We start from the raw sequence: 15192 nt of genomic DNA on the forward strand, positions 1-15192 counted from the left end.
TTCCTTGGGTTCTTATGTTCTTGTGTCGCTGGCCTGGGGACCAGAGGGATCTTGGGGAGGAAAGTCAGCCCTGCTGGATCAGACCCGTGAGGGCCCATCTAGTCCAGCATCCTGCCTCACACACTGGGCAGCCGGTTCCTCTGGAGGTCCAACAAGCAGGGAACAGGAGCCGAGGCCTTCCCCTGAGGTTACCTCCTGCCCCTGGGATTTAGAGGTTGACTGCCTCTCAGTGTGGAAGTTCAACCGGTTAGCATGCCAGTGGCCAATCAGTTCCACTGGAGGGCCAACAACAGGGCATAGAGGCTGAGGCTTTACCCTGATGTTGCCGCCTGGCCCTGGGATTCAGAGGTAGACTGCCTCTGAACCTGGAGGTTCCCTTGAGTCACCATGGCTAGGAGCCCCTGATTAACCTCCAGGATTCTGTCCAATCCCCTTTGAAAGCTGCCTCTGCCTGGGGCCATCACTACATCCTCTGGCAGCAAATCCCACATTTGAATGACTCCCTGTGCAAAGAAACATTTCCTTTTGCCGATCCTGAATCTACTGCCTGTCAGCTTCATTGGATGCCCTCCAGTTCTAGTATTTGGGGAGAGGAAGAAAAAATTGTCTCTGGTCTCTAAGGATGGACAACTGGATGCCTCCCCCTTCCCCGGATCCCACAAACAGCCTCTGTGCACCTTGGTCTTCAGAGGTAGACTGCACCTGAGCATGGAGTCTCTAGGCAGCCCTCCTGTCTAATAACCAGGCACAGATCTCTCCTCCCTGAATTTTCATGAGACCCCCAAGATCATCCGATCCCACATCCCTTTTCCCATGTTCTCAGACCAGATTAACACAAACCCCACCTTTCTCCCCAATCAGGACCCCAGTGCACCATACGTGGTTCTCCTCTCCTCCATTTTATCCTCACAACAACCTTGTGATGTAGGCCGGGAACATGTGACTGACTTAAGGTCACCCAGTGAGCTTCCAGGGCAGAACGAGGATTGGCACCTGGGGTCTCCCAGATCCTAGTCTGACATACTCAAAACATCTTGAGCCATCAATCCAACCTTCCTGTGACAAGAAAGCACGGACCTTGCTGGGAAAACTCCCTGAAGAGGAGACTCTCCTTCTGAGGGACAAAGTGGTGCATGGAGGCAGACTGGCATCCACCCCCAAACCCCTTAGCAGTGTCTTCAAATTTCAGGCTGTAAAGATGTCCTATTCACATGGCTTTCTATCTCTCTTTCCTCTCCGCCCTCTGTAAGGAAGTCACTGTCTTAACACTAAGGTCTTTGGAGACAAAGAGTTCGTGTGTGTCCATTCCTGCAGAATAAGTGGTCTGGTTGAAAAAATGTTCTCACTGAAGGTAACTGGGACATCAGTGTTGACTCAGAAGGGCAAAGCGGCCCAAGTGTCACTTGGGAGAGTTTCCCAGTGGAAATGCTTCGCTTTGGCATGCAGAAGGCCCCAGGTTCAATCCCCGGCAAGTAGGTGATGTGAAAGATCCCTGCCTGAGACCCTGGAGAGCCATGGAGAGGGGCCCTGGCTCAGTGGTAGAGCATCTGCTTGGCATGCAGAAGGTCCCAGGTTCAATCCCCGGCAGCAATGCAAATCCATTAGTAGTCGAGGCAGGTGAGGTAGTTATTTAATGGCTAGCCATTTGTTATTTTTATATGCTTGTTGGTGTCTTGAGAGTCTCTTTTTTGCTCTCTCGTTAATAAATGTATTTGTTTTATTAACTAGAAGTGTGGGGCTTAGGATTTGTATGCAGTCTCACCCCAGAAACGAACCTGAAGGTTTGGGTAGTGATAGTCAGGGAAGCTACCGGCCTTAAACAACCAGCCCCCTCTGGCTTCTCTGTTTCTGTGGCGGCTGTGGTTAGTGCTCGGAGGAGGAGGAGGAGGAGGAGTTGGTTTTTATACACCAACTTTATCTACCACTTAAAGGAGACTCAAACCGGCTTACAATCACCTTCCCCTCCCCACAACAGATATCCTGTGAGGTAGGTGGAGCTGAGAGAGCTCTAAGAGACCTGTGACTAGCCCAAGGTCACCCAGCTGGCTTCCTGCATAGGAGTGGGGAAACCAACTTGGTTCACCAGATCAGAGTCTAGCGCTCCACTGCTGGTATCCACCACACCACACTGGAGGTGTGTGTGTGTGTGGGGGGGGGTGCTTGAAACGTGCACACCTCTTTCCCCCCCACCTTCATGAGGCTCCCTCTCAGGGACAAAATTCACCCCCCCCTCCAGTACAGGGTCGGACCCACAGGGTTAACGATGTGTGTGGAAAGGGCCCTCTAAGCCGACTTCTGGTGCCCCCCCCGTGGGGTTTTCCGTGCAAGAGGCGTCCAGAGGGGGTTGGTCGGTCGCCGGCCTCTGCTCTCACGCGGCCCCCGGGTCCTCCTGGGAGGTCTCCCGCCCCAGCGCTGACCTGGGCTGACCCTGATGAGCTTCTGAGGTCAGCTGAGAGGGGGGCTAGTCCCCCCCAGCCAGGGCGCAGGGCTACCCTAATAGCGATCTAAACTCGGCCTGTGTGAGCTGCCATTGCCGGGCTGGTGGCCTACCCACTGGGGGTGTCGGATGAGTGGATCCGCTGGCACGGAGCCCCAGGTCCCTCTTCCAAGGTCCAGGTGGAAATCACAGCGCAGAGCATACGCAGAGTGCCTTGCCTTCAGCGCCAACCAATAAATATTCTGGATTTCAGAATCGGGGGGAGGGGATCCCTGCCTACCTTTGCCCCCCCCCGCAGGTGCGGAGTGGAGCCGGCTCTGCTGTCCACGGGGGGGGGGCTGAGGTGGGAGGACGGGCCGCCCTCCTTCATCGCTGGGGGGGGGGCGGGTTCCGAGGGGGCAGCCCCAGTTCCCCGGGAGAGGGAGACGGGGCCTGTTTTTAATTTGCAGGGAAGGTGGAAGCGCCTGACCCCCCCCCCATGCACACACACAGAGGTTGGAGTGGTGCAGCCCCTCTCAGGAAACCCCCCCCCCCACTAGCCAGGCCGGAGAAACCACCGGGAGGGAGGTTCAGGTGGGCGGTTGACATCCGAAAGGAGCTGGGGGGGGGGCTGGGGACAGAGGGGAGGGGGGACTTTTCCCAGCATGGACTGGGGGCAATTGATTCCAGCCCCCCCTGCCCATGCCTCAGTTTCAGGGGTCTGGGGGCTATTCTGTCGCAGCCGAGCACCGCAAAGACGCCGAGCAGTTTCAGGCGCTCTTTGCTTCTTTGAAGCTTAGTGTACTAAAAGTTTAAAATTGTGTTCTAATTCATGGCAATGCTTTTTTGGGGGGCGGGCGGGGAGAAGACAGGTAGATGATTGTGTGGCCATCCACTATGTCAAGGGGATGCATCAGCCCAGCGGGTTCTGACACACACACACACACACACACACCAGACCTTTTGCCTGGATACATTGCTTGCTCCGGAGGGGACCGCACCGCAGGGCTGTGACGCTTCCGTGGGCAAGAGGTGCTGATCTGCCCTTCAGAATGGCATCACAAGTGAAATATCACCCCCCCCTGGTGTGGAAATACAGAGGTGGGGGAGCTTCCCCCGTTGAATCTCTGCCTGCCACCCAGAGCGGCAGCCAGTTTCCCATGAGTGGCTGCTGGCTGCTGCTCTGCCCGGCCTCTCAGCGTCTCCTCTGGTTCCTTCCTGGCAGCCAGCCCAGCCCAGGAGAGGGAAGTGGGTGGCGCTCGGCACCCTGCAATGCCAGGAAGCCCTTGTGCCAGGCTGGAAACAGGGTGAGTGCCTGGGTGGGATGGGGGGGGTGTCCTCCCAAAATAGTCTCTTGTGCAATGTCCCAATATCGGGTTGCGTCAGAGGTGAGTCGAGGTTTCAGTGTTGGGATGCAGCCGGGCCCTATAGAAAAGGTGGCTGCAGCTCCGATTGCAACCCAGGGCTTCCCAGCGCTCCGGATGCCTCCTTCTTCCAGCCAGATTTCTGCGCAGACCGGGAAAGGCAGAACTTTGCTTCTCACAGAATCATAGAGTGGGAAGGGGCCATCCGGACCAGGGAGTCCAGCCCCCTGCTCAATGCCTAGAGCATCCCTGACAAGTGTTTGTCCAGCCTCTGCTTGAAGACTGCCAGTGGGGGGGAAAGCTCACCCACCTCCCTAGGGAGCCCATTCCACGGTCCGACAGCTCCTACTGTAAAAAAAATTTCCCCTAATATCCAGTCGGTACCTTTCCGCCCTCAATTTAAACCCATTATTGCGAGTCCTATGATCCTCTGCTCCAACAGGAACAGCTCCCTGCCCTCCTCCCTGCCCTTCAAATACTTCAAGAGAGCAATCCTATCCCCCCCCCTTCAGCCTCCTCTTCTCCAGACTGAACCTTCCCAGCTCCCTCAGCCCTTCCTCGCAGGGCTGGGTCTCCAGGCCCCCGGTCATCCTCCTCGCTCTCCTCTGCACCCTATTCTGTCCACATCTTTTTTAAAGTGAGGCCTCCAGAGGTGCACACAGGACTCCTGGCCTTGTCTGAATCAATCTCCCCTTTCCAACCACACCGAGAGCTGGCGCTTGGCTCCTTCTCTTATCTAGGCCTCGCATCTGGAAGAATGGATCTCTCTGTCCCAGTGGATTTCACTTCTCCTCTGACCTGTCCCCATTTTTCTCACATTTCTATCTTTCGCTTAAAAGTTACTCTGGCTCCAAATTGGAGTCGCTTTGGTGGATTTTTGTTTTGTTTTTCGGTTGTGATATTTATTGTGGAAGTTTTATGCGGTGCTTTTCGCCTGTGCTTTTGACTTAGTATTTTCAGCCTTTGCTTAGAAGTTTCCCACTTCCTAACATTGTACCAAATTCCTGAAAAAAAATATCTGCATTTCTTTTTAAATCTGGTCTTTTGTTGACGTCCTTTTCCTATTGAACACACTGCTTCCAGCCACCTCTTCAGGTAAAAGACCTCTGTTTTCTGCTCCCTGTGCAAACACACACGCTCATTCTCCTTGTCAGTCGGAACCTATGTCCAAATGTGTGTGTGTGTGTGGGTGCTAATACCCACACACCCACACACACCCCACCCAGCCCTCTTCCTCTTCTAAAACTGCAGTTCCTCCCTGGCAGCTTCCCGCAACCTGGCTTTCCCTTCCCCTATTGGGTTTATGTTCCCAACAGCCCTGTGAAGAATGGGGCTATGTTATTTGCCTTTGCCTTGAACAGGGGCATGGCAGGCAGGGATTCAACAGGGGAAGACTTTGGCTGCCCAAGCTGAATTCCCTCCCTGTTTGGGGTGACTTCCTCCTCCTCTCATGCCTGTTGGATCCTGATCTCATGGTGCTGAGGAGGCCCCTGGCTCTGTCTGTAGGGCTCTTCCCTTTTACGTGCTATCTTTCTATGTGAAGGGATTTACATTTTTTAAATTAAGGAGAGCCCACCAAGAGAACCCCCACCTGTGTGGCCAGCCCTCCCCTTCATCTGCACACCCTCCCTCCCAGCCTGAAGGGAAGTACTGCCAGAGCAACACCGTGAGCAAGTCCCACGAGGCACACAGCAGAACAGGGGAGCAACTGCGATGGTTGTTGTTTTTTTTGTCTGAGAGAGAGCCTGGCAGCGGAGAACACAGCAGAGGATTTCTGGGACAGCGGCCACAGCAAATGCTCCCAAGGGAGCCCTTGGGGAGATGTCAGGGGGTGCCAACCGCAATCAAGCCCCACCAGGCAAGAAGACAAAGATGCCCCTCCCTGCATTGTCTTTTACAAGAGATGCAATCACTGACCATTAATGCGATTTGAATGCTCAGTGCCCTCCCATAACAGTCTTGAACCTCCGCTCCAAATCTTCCCCTGGTCCCCAAAACTCCTGCCCAAGACAGGACTCACCTTACTATCTCCAACTTTTGTAATCCTGAATCATAATCCAATCAAAAACTGCCCTTCCGGGTGCCTTTTTGTCAGTTTGTCGTTTTCTCTTGATTAGAACCTAGGGAGGGGCCGTGGCTCAGTGGTGGAGCAGCTGCTTGGCATGCAGGTCCCAGGTTCAATCCCCAGCATCTCCAGTTAAATGGACTAGGCACGTAGGTGATGTGAAAGACCTCCGCCTGAGACCATGGAGAGCCGCTGCCAGTCTGAGCAAAGAATAGTGACTTTGATGGACCAAGGGTCCGATTCAGTATAAGGCAGCTTCATGCGTTCATGTGTTATAAGAAGAGGAAGAAGAAGAGTTGGTTTTTATATGCCAACTTACAATCACCTTCCCTTCCCCACAACAGACACCCTGTGAGGTGAGCGAGGCTGAGAGAGCTCTAAGAGAGCTGTGACTAGTCCAAGGCCACCCAGCTGGCTTCGTGTGGAGGAGTGGGGAAACCAACCCAGTTCACCAGATTAGCCTCTGCCGCTCATATGGAGGAGTGGGGGATCAAACCTGGTTCTCCAGATCAGAGTCCACTGCTCCAAACTACCGCTCTTAACCACTACACCATTACTCTCAAGTATTCCTTTATCCTGTCTTAATCTTTTTCTAAAGTTCCTATTTTATGCTCTGGGCCAAAAACTGTACAACTAACCTGACTTTTGAGCCAGGAGAGTCTGACCCTGGATACCAGCAGAACTGGCAACAGAGATTCCCGGCGCACGCTGGGTCCCTCCTCCTTCCATCTGATTTCTTTGCAGAACAGGTAATTGGTTCTTGTAGGTTATCCGGGCTGTGTGACCGTGGTCTTGGTATTTTCTTTCCTGACATTTCGCCAGCAGCTGTGGAGGAGGAGGAACACTGAAGGACAGTGTCTCTCAGTGTCAAGGGTGTAGGAAGAGTAATATATAGTCAGAAGGAGGTTGGGTTTGAGCTGAGTTATTGTCCTGCAAAGTATTAAAGGTAATGTGCTAATCATTGTCCTATAAGAATCAAGATAATGTGCTAATGAGGGTGTGGTATGTTAACGTGGAACCATTGTATCCTGAACTGATCTGTTAACATGTGGAATCCAAAGCTAATCCACATAGCTATTGTGGACTGTAGTCTTTGTTAGTCTGGAAGTTTTCAGGACAGGAAGCCAAGCCTTATGCATTCTTAAACTCTCTTCTGTTAAAGTTGTGTTGATGTTTATGAATTTCAATGGCTTCTCTGTGCAATCTGACAAAATAGTTGGTAGAATTGTCCAGTCTTTCAGTGTCTTGGAATAAGACCCTGTGTCCTGTTTGTGTCAGTCTATGTTCAGCCACTGCTGATTTCTCAGGTTGGCCAAGTCTGCAGTATCTTTCATGTTCTTTTATCCTTGTTTGTATGCTGCGTTGTGTGGTCCCAATGTAAACGTGTCCACAACTGAAAGGTTGCTACGATCAGCAAAAGACAAAAGAGACCCCCTCACCTCTGCAGGAGTATATTCTATACCTTGCAGTTTTATGGGCCCGACACAAACACGCAAGTTAATTCCCCATGTTAATCTGAATGCATGTTTATGTGTTTGTGTGTGTGTGGGGTGTGTATGGTAACACCTGTCATCTGAACTGGTACACCTGAAGTCTGGTTTTACCCCCTCAGCAAAGAAGCAAAGAAATTCCTTGTTGAGAACGTTACCTGTCTGTGTGTGGGAGGGGGCTTCATCCTGCCTGGCAGCTATACCTGTTGTCCCCACCCACCACTGAGTCCATTCTGCACAGGTAGAAGTGGTGGATCCTTAAAGGATAGGCACTCTATACATGCTCAGAGGCACTCTTTTATTATTGCTTTACACGTTCTGGGGCTTGGTCTTGCTATTAAAAATCAATTCAGACAACTGAGCTGCCTCTTCCAAAGAACCAGGTGATATTCTCCATTCCACCCCCACCCCCCGCACCCATCCTGGGACTGTACCACCTCACAATGAAGTGTGTGTGTGTGTATGGGGGGGGGGAAGAAATCTGTTTACATTACAGCACTTTTAATCATAGAATCAGAGAGTTGGAAAGGACCACCAGGGTCATCTATTCCAACCCCCTGCAAAAAAGGGTAAAGGTCCCCTGTGCAAGCACTGGGTCATTCTTGACCCATGGGGCGACGTCACATCCCGACATTTCCAAGGCAGACTTTGTGTACGGGGCAAAAGGGCACAGCCTAGCTGGCACGCCAATCCCGTTGCAGGCTGGGCCTGGAGTCCCACAGGGCACCGGATGGAAACGGGTCGGCCGGGTGAAGCTCTGCGCAGCTGAGGGTCAGGAGAACCAGGTGCCCCACGGCCGGGCCGCCTGTCTTCAGCTGAACAGCTTGGCAGTTCACTCTGTGGGAGAGAGACCCGTTTCAGAAAGTAGCCCTTGGGTGTAGGGGGGGGTTTCTTGGCCTGCCCCCTTTGTTTTCCCCTCCTCCCCTCCTCATCCCAAGGGGCAAAGCAGTCCTTAAGGAGGTGGCCTAAGGGGCATAACTCAGAAGAGAAGCCCCCCCAGTTCACCCCCAGGCCACATCTGCAGAGCTCTGCCGGAGACCCTCAAGAAACACTCGGGGTGGGGGCAGAGAGGAGGACTTCAATGCCATAAAGTCCAATTGCCAAAGCGGCCATTTTCCCCAGGTGAACTGATCTCTCTCAGCTGGAGATCAGTTGTAATAGCGGGAGATCTCCAGGTAGTACCTGGAGGTTGGCAACCCTATGTTGTTGTTATTTCGTTTTTCTACCCCGCCCTCCCACGTTGCATGATGTTGCCCGTCAGCTTCAGAGGGAAGGAAGGAGAAAACCAGCTCCTCCCTCCAGGGATCCCCGGCGTCTGGGCATACCTGCGCTCCTGGGCCTGCGGGACTTGACAATTAGGACGATTCCCAAGATGACCAACAAAATCCCCACTGCGATGGCCACACCTCCCGCAACCGTCTCCAGGAAGTCCGAGGGGACAGGATCTTTGGGGACTGTGGGGAAGAGGCAGAACGGATGCGTTGGGTTAGTTTGAGGATGGGGTCCAAAGGACGCTCAGGAGGGGAGCGGGAGAACGTGGCTCACCCCAGTAGGCCAGGCCGCTGTACTGGTCTCCCGGGGTCTTGACGATGCAGCTGTAGACGTCTCCCTCCTGGGGGGTCGCCTCCAAGTAGGAGAAGCGCTCAAAGCCCAGCCAGTTCACGGGGTAGACCTGAGTGGTGGACACCCCCTGCGTCACTGGCTGCCCGTTCCACTCCCAGGAGACGTCTGCCGAGGGCGGGAAGAGGTTGGTGACGGAGCAGATGAGGGTGTTGGGCTTTCCCAGCTCGAGGGGGTAGCGGGTGAAGATGGAGATCTGCGGGATACCTGCGGGAAGAGGCGCCGGGAGAGCTGTTCAGGCCTTTGGCTCCCAGGAAGCCAGGCAACAGACGCACGGAGCTGGAAGGGACCTCAGGGGTCATCTAGTCCAACCTCCTGCACAATGCACGTCTCTCGACCAGTTGAAGTATCCTGAGATGGTCCCACATACAAAAGAGGCACCCGCGCCCTCCCCCCCGGAAGCTGAGCAAAAGGGGGCCCCGCGCGTTCTCCGACTGCAGGTGCAACCCTTGCCTTACAACAGATGCAACCCCCCCCCAACAACAACATATGCAATATAGTTCTGAAGAGGTGGAGCCGTGTGACTCACGAAAGCCTCCACACCCCTTTGCCAGAAATTTGGCTTAGCCTTTAAGGTGCTCCCGGGACTCTTTAGCTCTTTCCTACGCAGTAAAAGAATCTACTGTAACTCCTCACAGGCCAAGGGGGTTTTGAACTGTGATTTTCTTCAGAAATTGCTACATTTATAAAATATAGCACTGCGACAGGGAGCTACATTGATCCATCAAAGCCATTTGATGAATTCACAAGTCCCTCCCCCCCCAAAAAAAAAACCTCCCCCAGGATTAATTATTTTTCAACTGTAAAGAGTAGAGGGTGTGGCCGGGAGCAGCCAGGGAGGGGGCATTCCCTGTTGTCTTCCCAAGCCCCCCAGGGAAACCTTCTCAGGTGTAGGCAGGATAGAAAGGCAAGACAGGCGCTTCCCTATCAGGGCTCCGGTTTCAGTTACATGCCGTGTTACGCACATTGGATCAGATCACTGATCACTGAAGGACCCCCACCCCACCCCACCTCAGGGCTGATCGGCTAAGGTTTATTTAGTCCGCTTGCAGCTCTAATCAAAACACGCATCTCAGAGGCCAACAGGGTTTTCGGGGTCTGAGCTTCCATGAGTCAACGGTCCCCTCGTCAGATACAGAGCTCTGACTCTCGAAAGCTTATACTGGGGAAATCTTGTTGGTCTCTGAGGTGCTGCTGGACTCGAATCCAGCTCTTCTACTGCAGGCCAGACACGGCCACCCTCCCGAAACTAACCACAACGGAAACACGGGATGGTGTAACACTCCGGGTAGGCTCTGGGAGACCCGGGTTTGAATTCACTCTTTGCCATATGGAAGCTCACTGGATGGACTTGGGCCAGCCACCCTCTTTCAGGCTAGCCTACCTCGCAAGACCAACGGAGACCTGGGATTCCTGCCTCATCAACAGTGCTGATTTCTCCACGCCCACCACCCCCTCTGCATGTCACACCTGATCCAGTCATGTCTATTAATGCCATTTGCTTGCTTTTGACATTTCCATGGCCATCGGGTGCCTAATTCACTCTTCCCTACTTGAGGACAGAGACGGACTCACATTTCCAGCAGAATCGGGAGAAGTGAGCCGTGACTCATGGAAGCTCATCCCCTGCCAGGAATTCTGTGAGTCCTTAATGTGCCACTGGACTCTTGCTCTTTTCTACTTCCTCACAAGGTTGTCGTGATCTGTGCACATTACCTAGGGCTCCTCAGAGGACACCACCAGGCAGACCCTCGTACAAGAGCTAAAGAGGGGCCCTGCGTCTCACTGGTGCCTCTGCGTGTGGGCACCGGAGGAAGAGCTCTTACCTTTGGCTTCGGGCATCGGTGCGTGTTGGTCAGAGAAGTTGGAGAGGAGTGAGAGGAGCTCCCCGCAGAGCTCGCGCTGGGCGCTGACGTTGGCCAGGGGCACCCGGCCGGGCAGCTCGGGATGGAAGTCGGGCAGGCGGGCGTGCCAGCTGGAGTTGGGGAAGTCGAACCAGAAGAGCTGGTCGTCGTCCAGAGACTGGGCCAAGCCAAAAAACGGAGAGTCTATCTGGCAATAGAAGACCTGGGAGAAGAGGTGGACGGGCTCCTCTGGAGGAGGGAGGGGAAGAAAGGCGGCTGAGAGGGGGGCAGGAGGGAAGCCGGAGCCCACCCCGTCCCCAGACCGAGTCAGCAGGCTCATGTCCCACCCTTCACGTGGCCCCGTATCTCCCCACATGCAGCATGTTGCTTGTGGAGTCATGGCTAGGCTGGCTCTGCCATGCTGTTCCCAAGGAGCCCCGTTCCACCTGGACGTGGGCTGCTGCCTGCCCTGATGCCACCCCGGCTAAGTTCACCTTGGCAGCCGTGTGAGGAGCTAGTGACGCCTCGCTTTGGAGAAGGGGAGGCTGAGACTCTCCTCATACCATGCTAATGAGTGGCCAAAACTTGAGGCAGGAGGCAGAGCCACAGATGCAAATGCAAAGCTGATGACTCTCAAGCAGCCAGGTGAGCCGATGACCTGTTGCTGACCTGGCCTGACTGTCTCCCAGCCTGCCAACCTGCCTCAGGCATGGGGGAGGCCACCAGTCCTTCCCTTCAGCCCACCCAGCCTGGATGCAGTATAGCTTTTGTTCAACCTTTCTGGGAAGCCCCCCCCCCCACAATTCAATCAGAGTCAGGAAATCCACAGATTCTCATTGTGGACTCTTATAGGATTGTAATTTAATTGATGTGTTTTGGCTGATGCCGTAAAAATAAATTCATTCATTCATTGTGGACTCATCCTGAATTGCTGGACTTTCCAGTTTGGTATTCTTTTGCGCTGCCCTGCCTGCCAAAACTGGGCAGCCTTGTCATCCCCCTCCTCCCACTCAGAGGCTGCCCACCCCACCCCACTCTTCTGGAACAAGCAACCCTTAGGGTTGCCAGGTCCCTCTTCGCCACTGGCGGGAGATTTTTGGGGCGGAGCCTGAGGAGGGCGGGGTTTGGGGGAGGGGAGGGACTTCAATGCCATAGAGTCCAATTGCCAAAGCGGCCATTTTTCTCCAGGTGATTTGATCTCTATCAGCTGGAGAACAGTTGTATTAGCAGGAGATCTCCTGCTACTGCCTGGGCGTTGGCAACCCTACCTTCTTCTGAGTTCCTGGGGGAGCTTCGGAAGCTCCCCCTGAAGTCTGGATCACCGAAACAGACAAGGTGTTCTGCCCAGCTAAGCAGACTGAGGATAGGTAAAGTTCTCTGTGTTCACTCTTTTTCTCTTAAACAAATCCTCCTTCCCTCCTTCTTTGAACCCTCCTCTCTCCCACTTCTCCTTGTGGCTGTTCCCTGGTGCACAATTCTCACGCTGGCTGGGCTCGCTTTCTCTTTCTCTTTCTCTCTCCTCTCATGCAAGTATCCAGACACAGGTCCTTCCGGACACAAACAGTTTCCTGGTTCTTATGCTGGAGTCCCTTTTTCAAGCCTTTATTTCCTTCAGTAAGTTCTAAGCCTTAGCTTTGGGAAAGGTCAGGGCGTTCCGTGGTGACTGGTCGCCTGGAGGCACTCTGAGCTCGCTTGCTCCCCCCTTATCCTGGCAAAGACCCCCTAACCACAAGTTCGTGTCAGTTTTCCAAGCTAGCCAGGCTGGGGAAGTTTTTTTTTAACCACATTAACAAATAATGGCTGCTCAACGTCTCCATCACCAAGACGAAGGTACTGCTCTGTGCTGAACCAGCGGAACTTTTAAAAAGCAACTCGGCATCCATAGGGGATCGTTTCAGAAGCACCTGCTCCAGCCGGCCCCTGTGAATATCTGGCTGCCCTTTCACAGGCCGGCAGCTGCGGAGGTCTGTTCCCAAATGCTACGGATGATACTCTCTCATTGAGAAGGAAGGCAAAGGGGGTCCCCCGGTGCAGGCACCAGGTCGTCACTGACCCAGGGGGTGACGTCACATCCCAATGTTTACTAGGCAGACTCTGTTTTGTTTTAAATCGGTTGGAGACAAACACCACCGTCCCTCGGCTCTTTACTCGTGAGACCAGAGTCGGGCTGTGGTTCTAAGTACCAAAGGCCAATAGTCGGCTTCCTTCCCACCCCCACCCCTGGCCAGAAGTGTGCCTCCAGACAGCAAACGTCACTGAATGTGCTTGCCTGGTAGATATTTTGCATGAATCACAGAATCATACAATCACAGAGTTGGAAGGGGGCATAGAGGCCATCTACTCCAACCCCCTGCTCAATGCAGGATCAGCCTAGAGCACTGGTTCCCAACCGGGGGTCCGTGGACCCCCAGGGGTCCGCGAGAACTAAATTAAGGTCTGCGAAACAAAGTTATAAACCCATAATACATTAATATTTTCAATTAAAAGTTCTCTATTATAAAAATATATATTCAAATATTATTCTAAGTTTAATGTTTAACTAACAGTTATGATTAAAGTTTATTTTCAAATTCTCAGAATGTTTATTTTGAACCTTGGGGTCCCTGCACCAAACAAAAAAGTCCTAGTGGTCCCTGGTCAAAAAAAGGTTGGGAACCACTGGCCTAGAGCATCCCTGATACGTCCAGCCTCTGCTTAAAGACTGCCAGAGAGAAGGGGAGCTCACCACCTCCCTAGGCAGCCCATTCCACTGCTGAACTACTCTTACTGTAAAAAATTTCCCCTAATATCCAGCCAGTACCTTTCCACCCACAATTTAAACCCATTATTGAGAGTCCTATCCTATCCTCTGAAGCCCTTTGCAAGATGAAGCTTGCTATTAAACATGCAAACAGGTAGGAAATTGTTACAGTTGGATTGTACATTCAAAAAGTCTGCAGTGATGGGAGGGGGGGTCCTCAGGCCACAATCCTTGGCCTGGGGTTTTGGTACCCCCCCCCCCTTTTCAAGGGTGCAGCGGCAGGGTCTCTCCAGCACTTTCTCCTGCCCCGGCTGCGGTTGCAGAAATGCATGTCTGTCATCCCAGTTCTGACTGTGTGTGTGTGTGTGGCAGGGGGGGGGGGTAGTTGTGAATTTCCTGCATTGTGCAGGGGGTTGGTCTAGATGACCCCTGGTGGTCCCTTCCAACTCTATGATTCTGTGACAATGCTGTAGAATCTGAAAATGCTGTAGAACTCAAGTCTGAAACTCTCCCTCCAAAGCTATGTGAAAGCCTCCAACTGACAGCGCAGTCGGGCTGGGATTACAGAAGTGGATAACAATGTAAGCCTCAACCACAAACGCCACTCTAAGCGGCAGGCACCTGGGGCAGGCAGGCGGGCATCCAGCAGGTGAGGCCGTCTGACCAAAGTTCTGCCTGTACAAGGACCAGGGAAGCCACAGAGGAGGCACCGATCGGGACCACCGGGGAGAAGCCCACAGCTGTGACAGAGGTGCAGCCCCCACCCACCCCATACACTTTCAGCTGCGCATCTGCGCACACACACACTCTTCGCCACGGGACGGTGTGAATCAGACAAACACGCGCCCACACCCAACTCCCTGCTGTACCTTGAAGGGTGGCTGCGGCGGCTGCCCCCCAAAGCCAAGCCCAGACCCCCAGCCCTCCCCAGCGGCATCGCCCGGCCTGCATCCTCGCCCGTCCCGGAGGAGCTCTGAGCCTGGGGGGGGGGGGAGCAGCAGCCCGCCGCCCCAGCCCCACCGCCCCCGGTCAGCCAATGGCCTCTCTCTGCGCTCCGCTGTCACCTGTTGCCAAGGAGAAGCAGCGGCATCTCGGCTGAAGCCGACAGGTGGGACCTTTGCGGCGGCAGCCAGAGAGGGGCTCCGACTTTGGGTACGCAAGGAAATGTTCCTAGCCTACGTGTGGATTTGAGAATCCTCCAGGCGGGTCACAGAATCCTGAAGAACGACCAGGCAGAACCAGAGTCACAACAGTTAAAAAAATGACTCAAGAAGCAGAAGATGCCAAGGAAAGCCCACCGCAGGGGGACAGGGAGGAGGCACCGGCGACCGGCAGGAGCTCCTCAAGTCCAGCAGTGGAAAGAAAGACACCCCCCCCTTTGCCCCAGGGGGTCCTTGCAGGAGGATCCACTGGGCTGGCACCTAGACACCAGCGGAGATGGAAAGAGGCCCGCCTCCCAAGCGGGGGGGGGGGGCCCTTCCACAATCCCGGTGCCCTGGCCAAAAAAGCCCTGCCCCCATTTCACCATTCATATGGTGTGTGGGGGTGTGTGCGTTGTGGCCTCCCCAGAGAGGATCTTGATGTGCAGTCAGAGGCACGGAGGAGAAGGGGCTCTTTGGCGGGGCGGGGGTCTTGACCCAGACGGTTCACTGA

General features: G+C 54.0%; 1 protein-coding gene across 1 annotated transcript; it reads right to left on the reverse strand.

Annotated features, from left to right (window-relative positions):
* Positions 1-8009: 8009 nt before the first annotated feature.
* LOC130493202 (class II histocompatibility antigen, M alpha chain) lies at positions 8010-14490 on the reverse strand. Its single transcript, XM_056866902.1, has 5 exons — positions 14409-14490; positions 10782-11048; positions 8881-9162; positions 8661-8789; positions 8010-8170 (listed from the first exon to the last, which is right to left on the reverse strand). The coding sequence occupies exons 1-5, from the start codon at positions 14488-14490 to the stop codon at positions 8010-8012; spliced, it is 921 nt and encodes a 306-aa protein (XP_056722880.1).
* Between the last annotated feature and the right edge of the window lie 702 nt (positions 14491-15192).

This window comes from Euleptes europaea, chromosome 1 (genome assembly GCF_029931775.1).
Source record: "Euleptes europaea isolate rEulEur1 chromosome 1, rEulEur1.hap1, whole genome shotgun sequence".
Taxonomy (NCBI): domain Eukaryota; kingdom Metazoa; phylum Chordata; class Lepidosauria; order Squamata; family Sphaerodactylidae; genus Euleptes; species Euleptes europaea.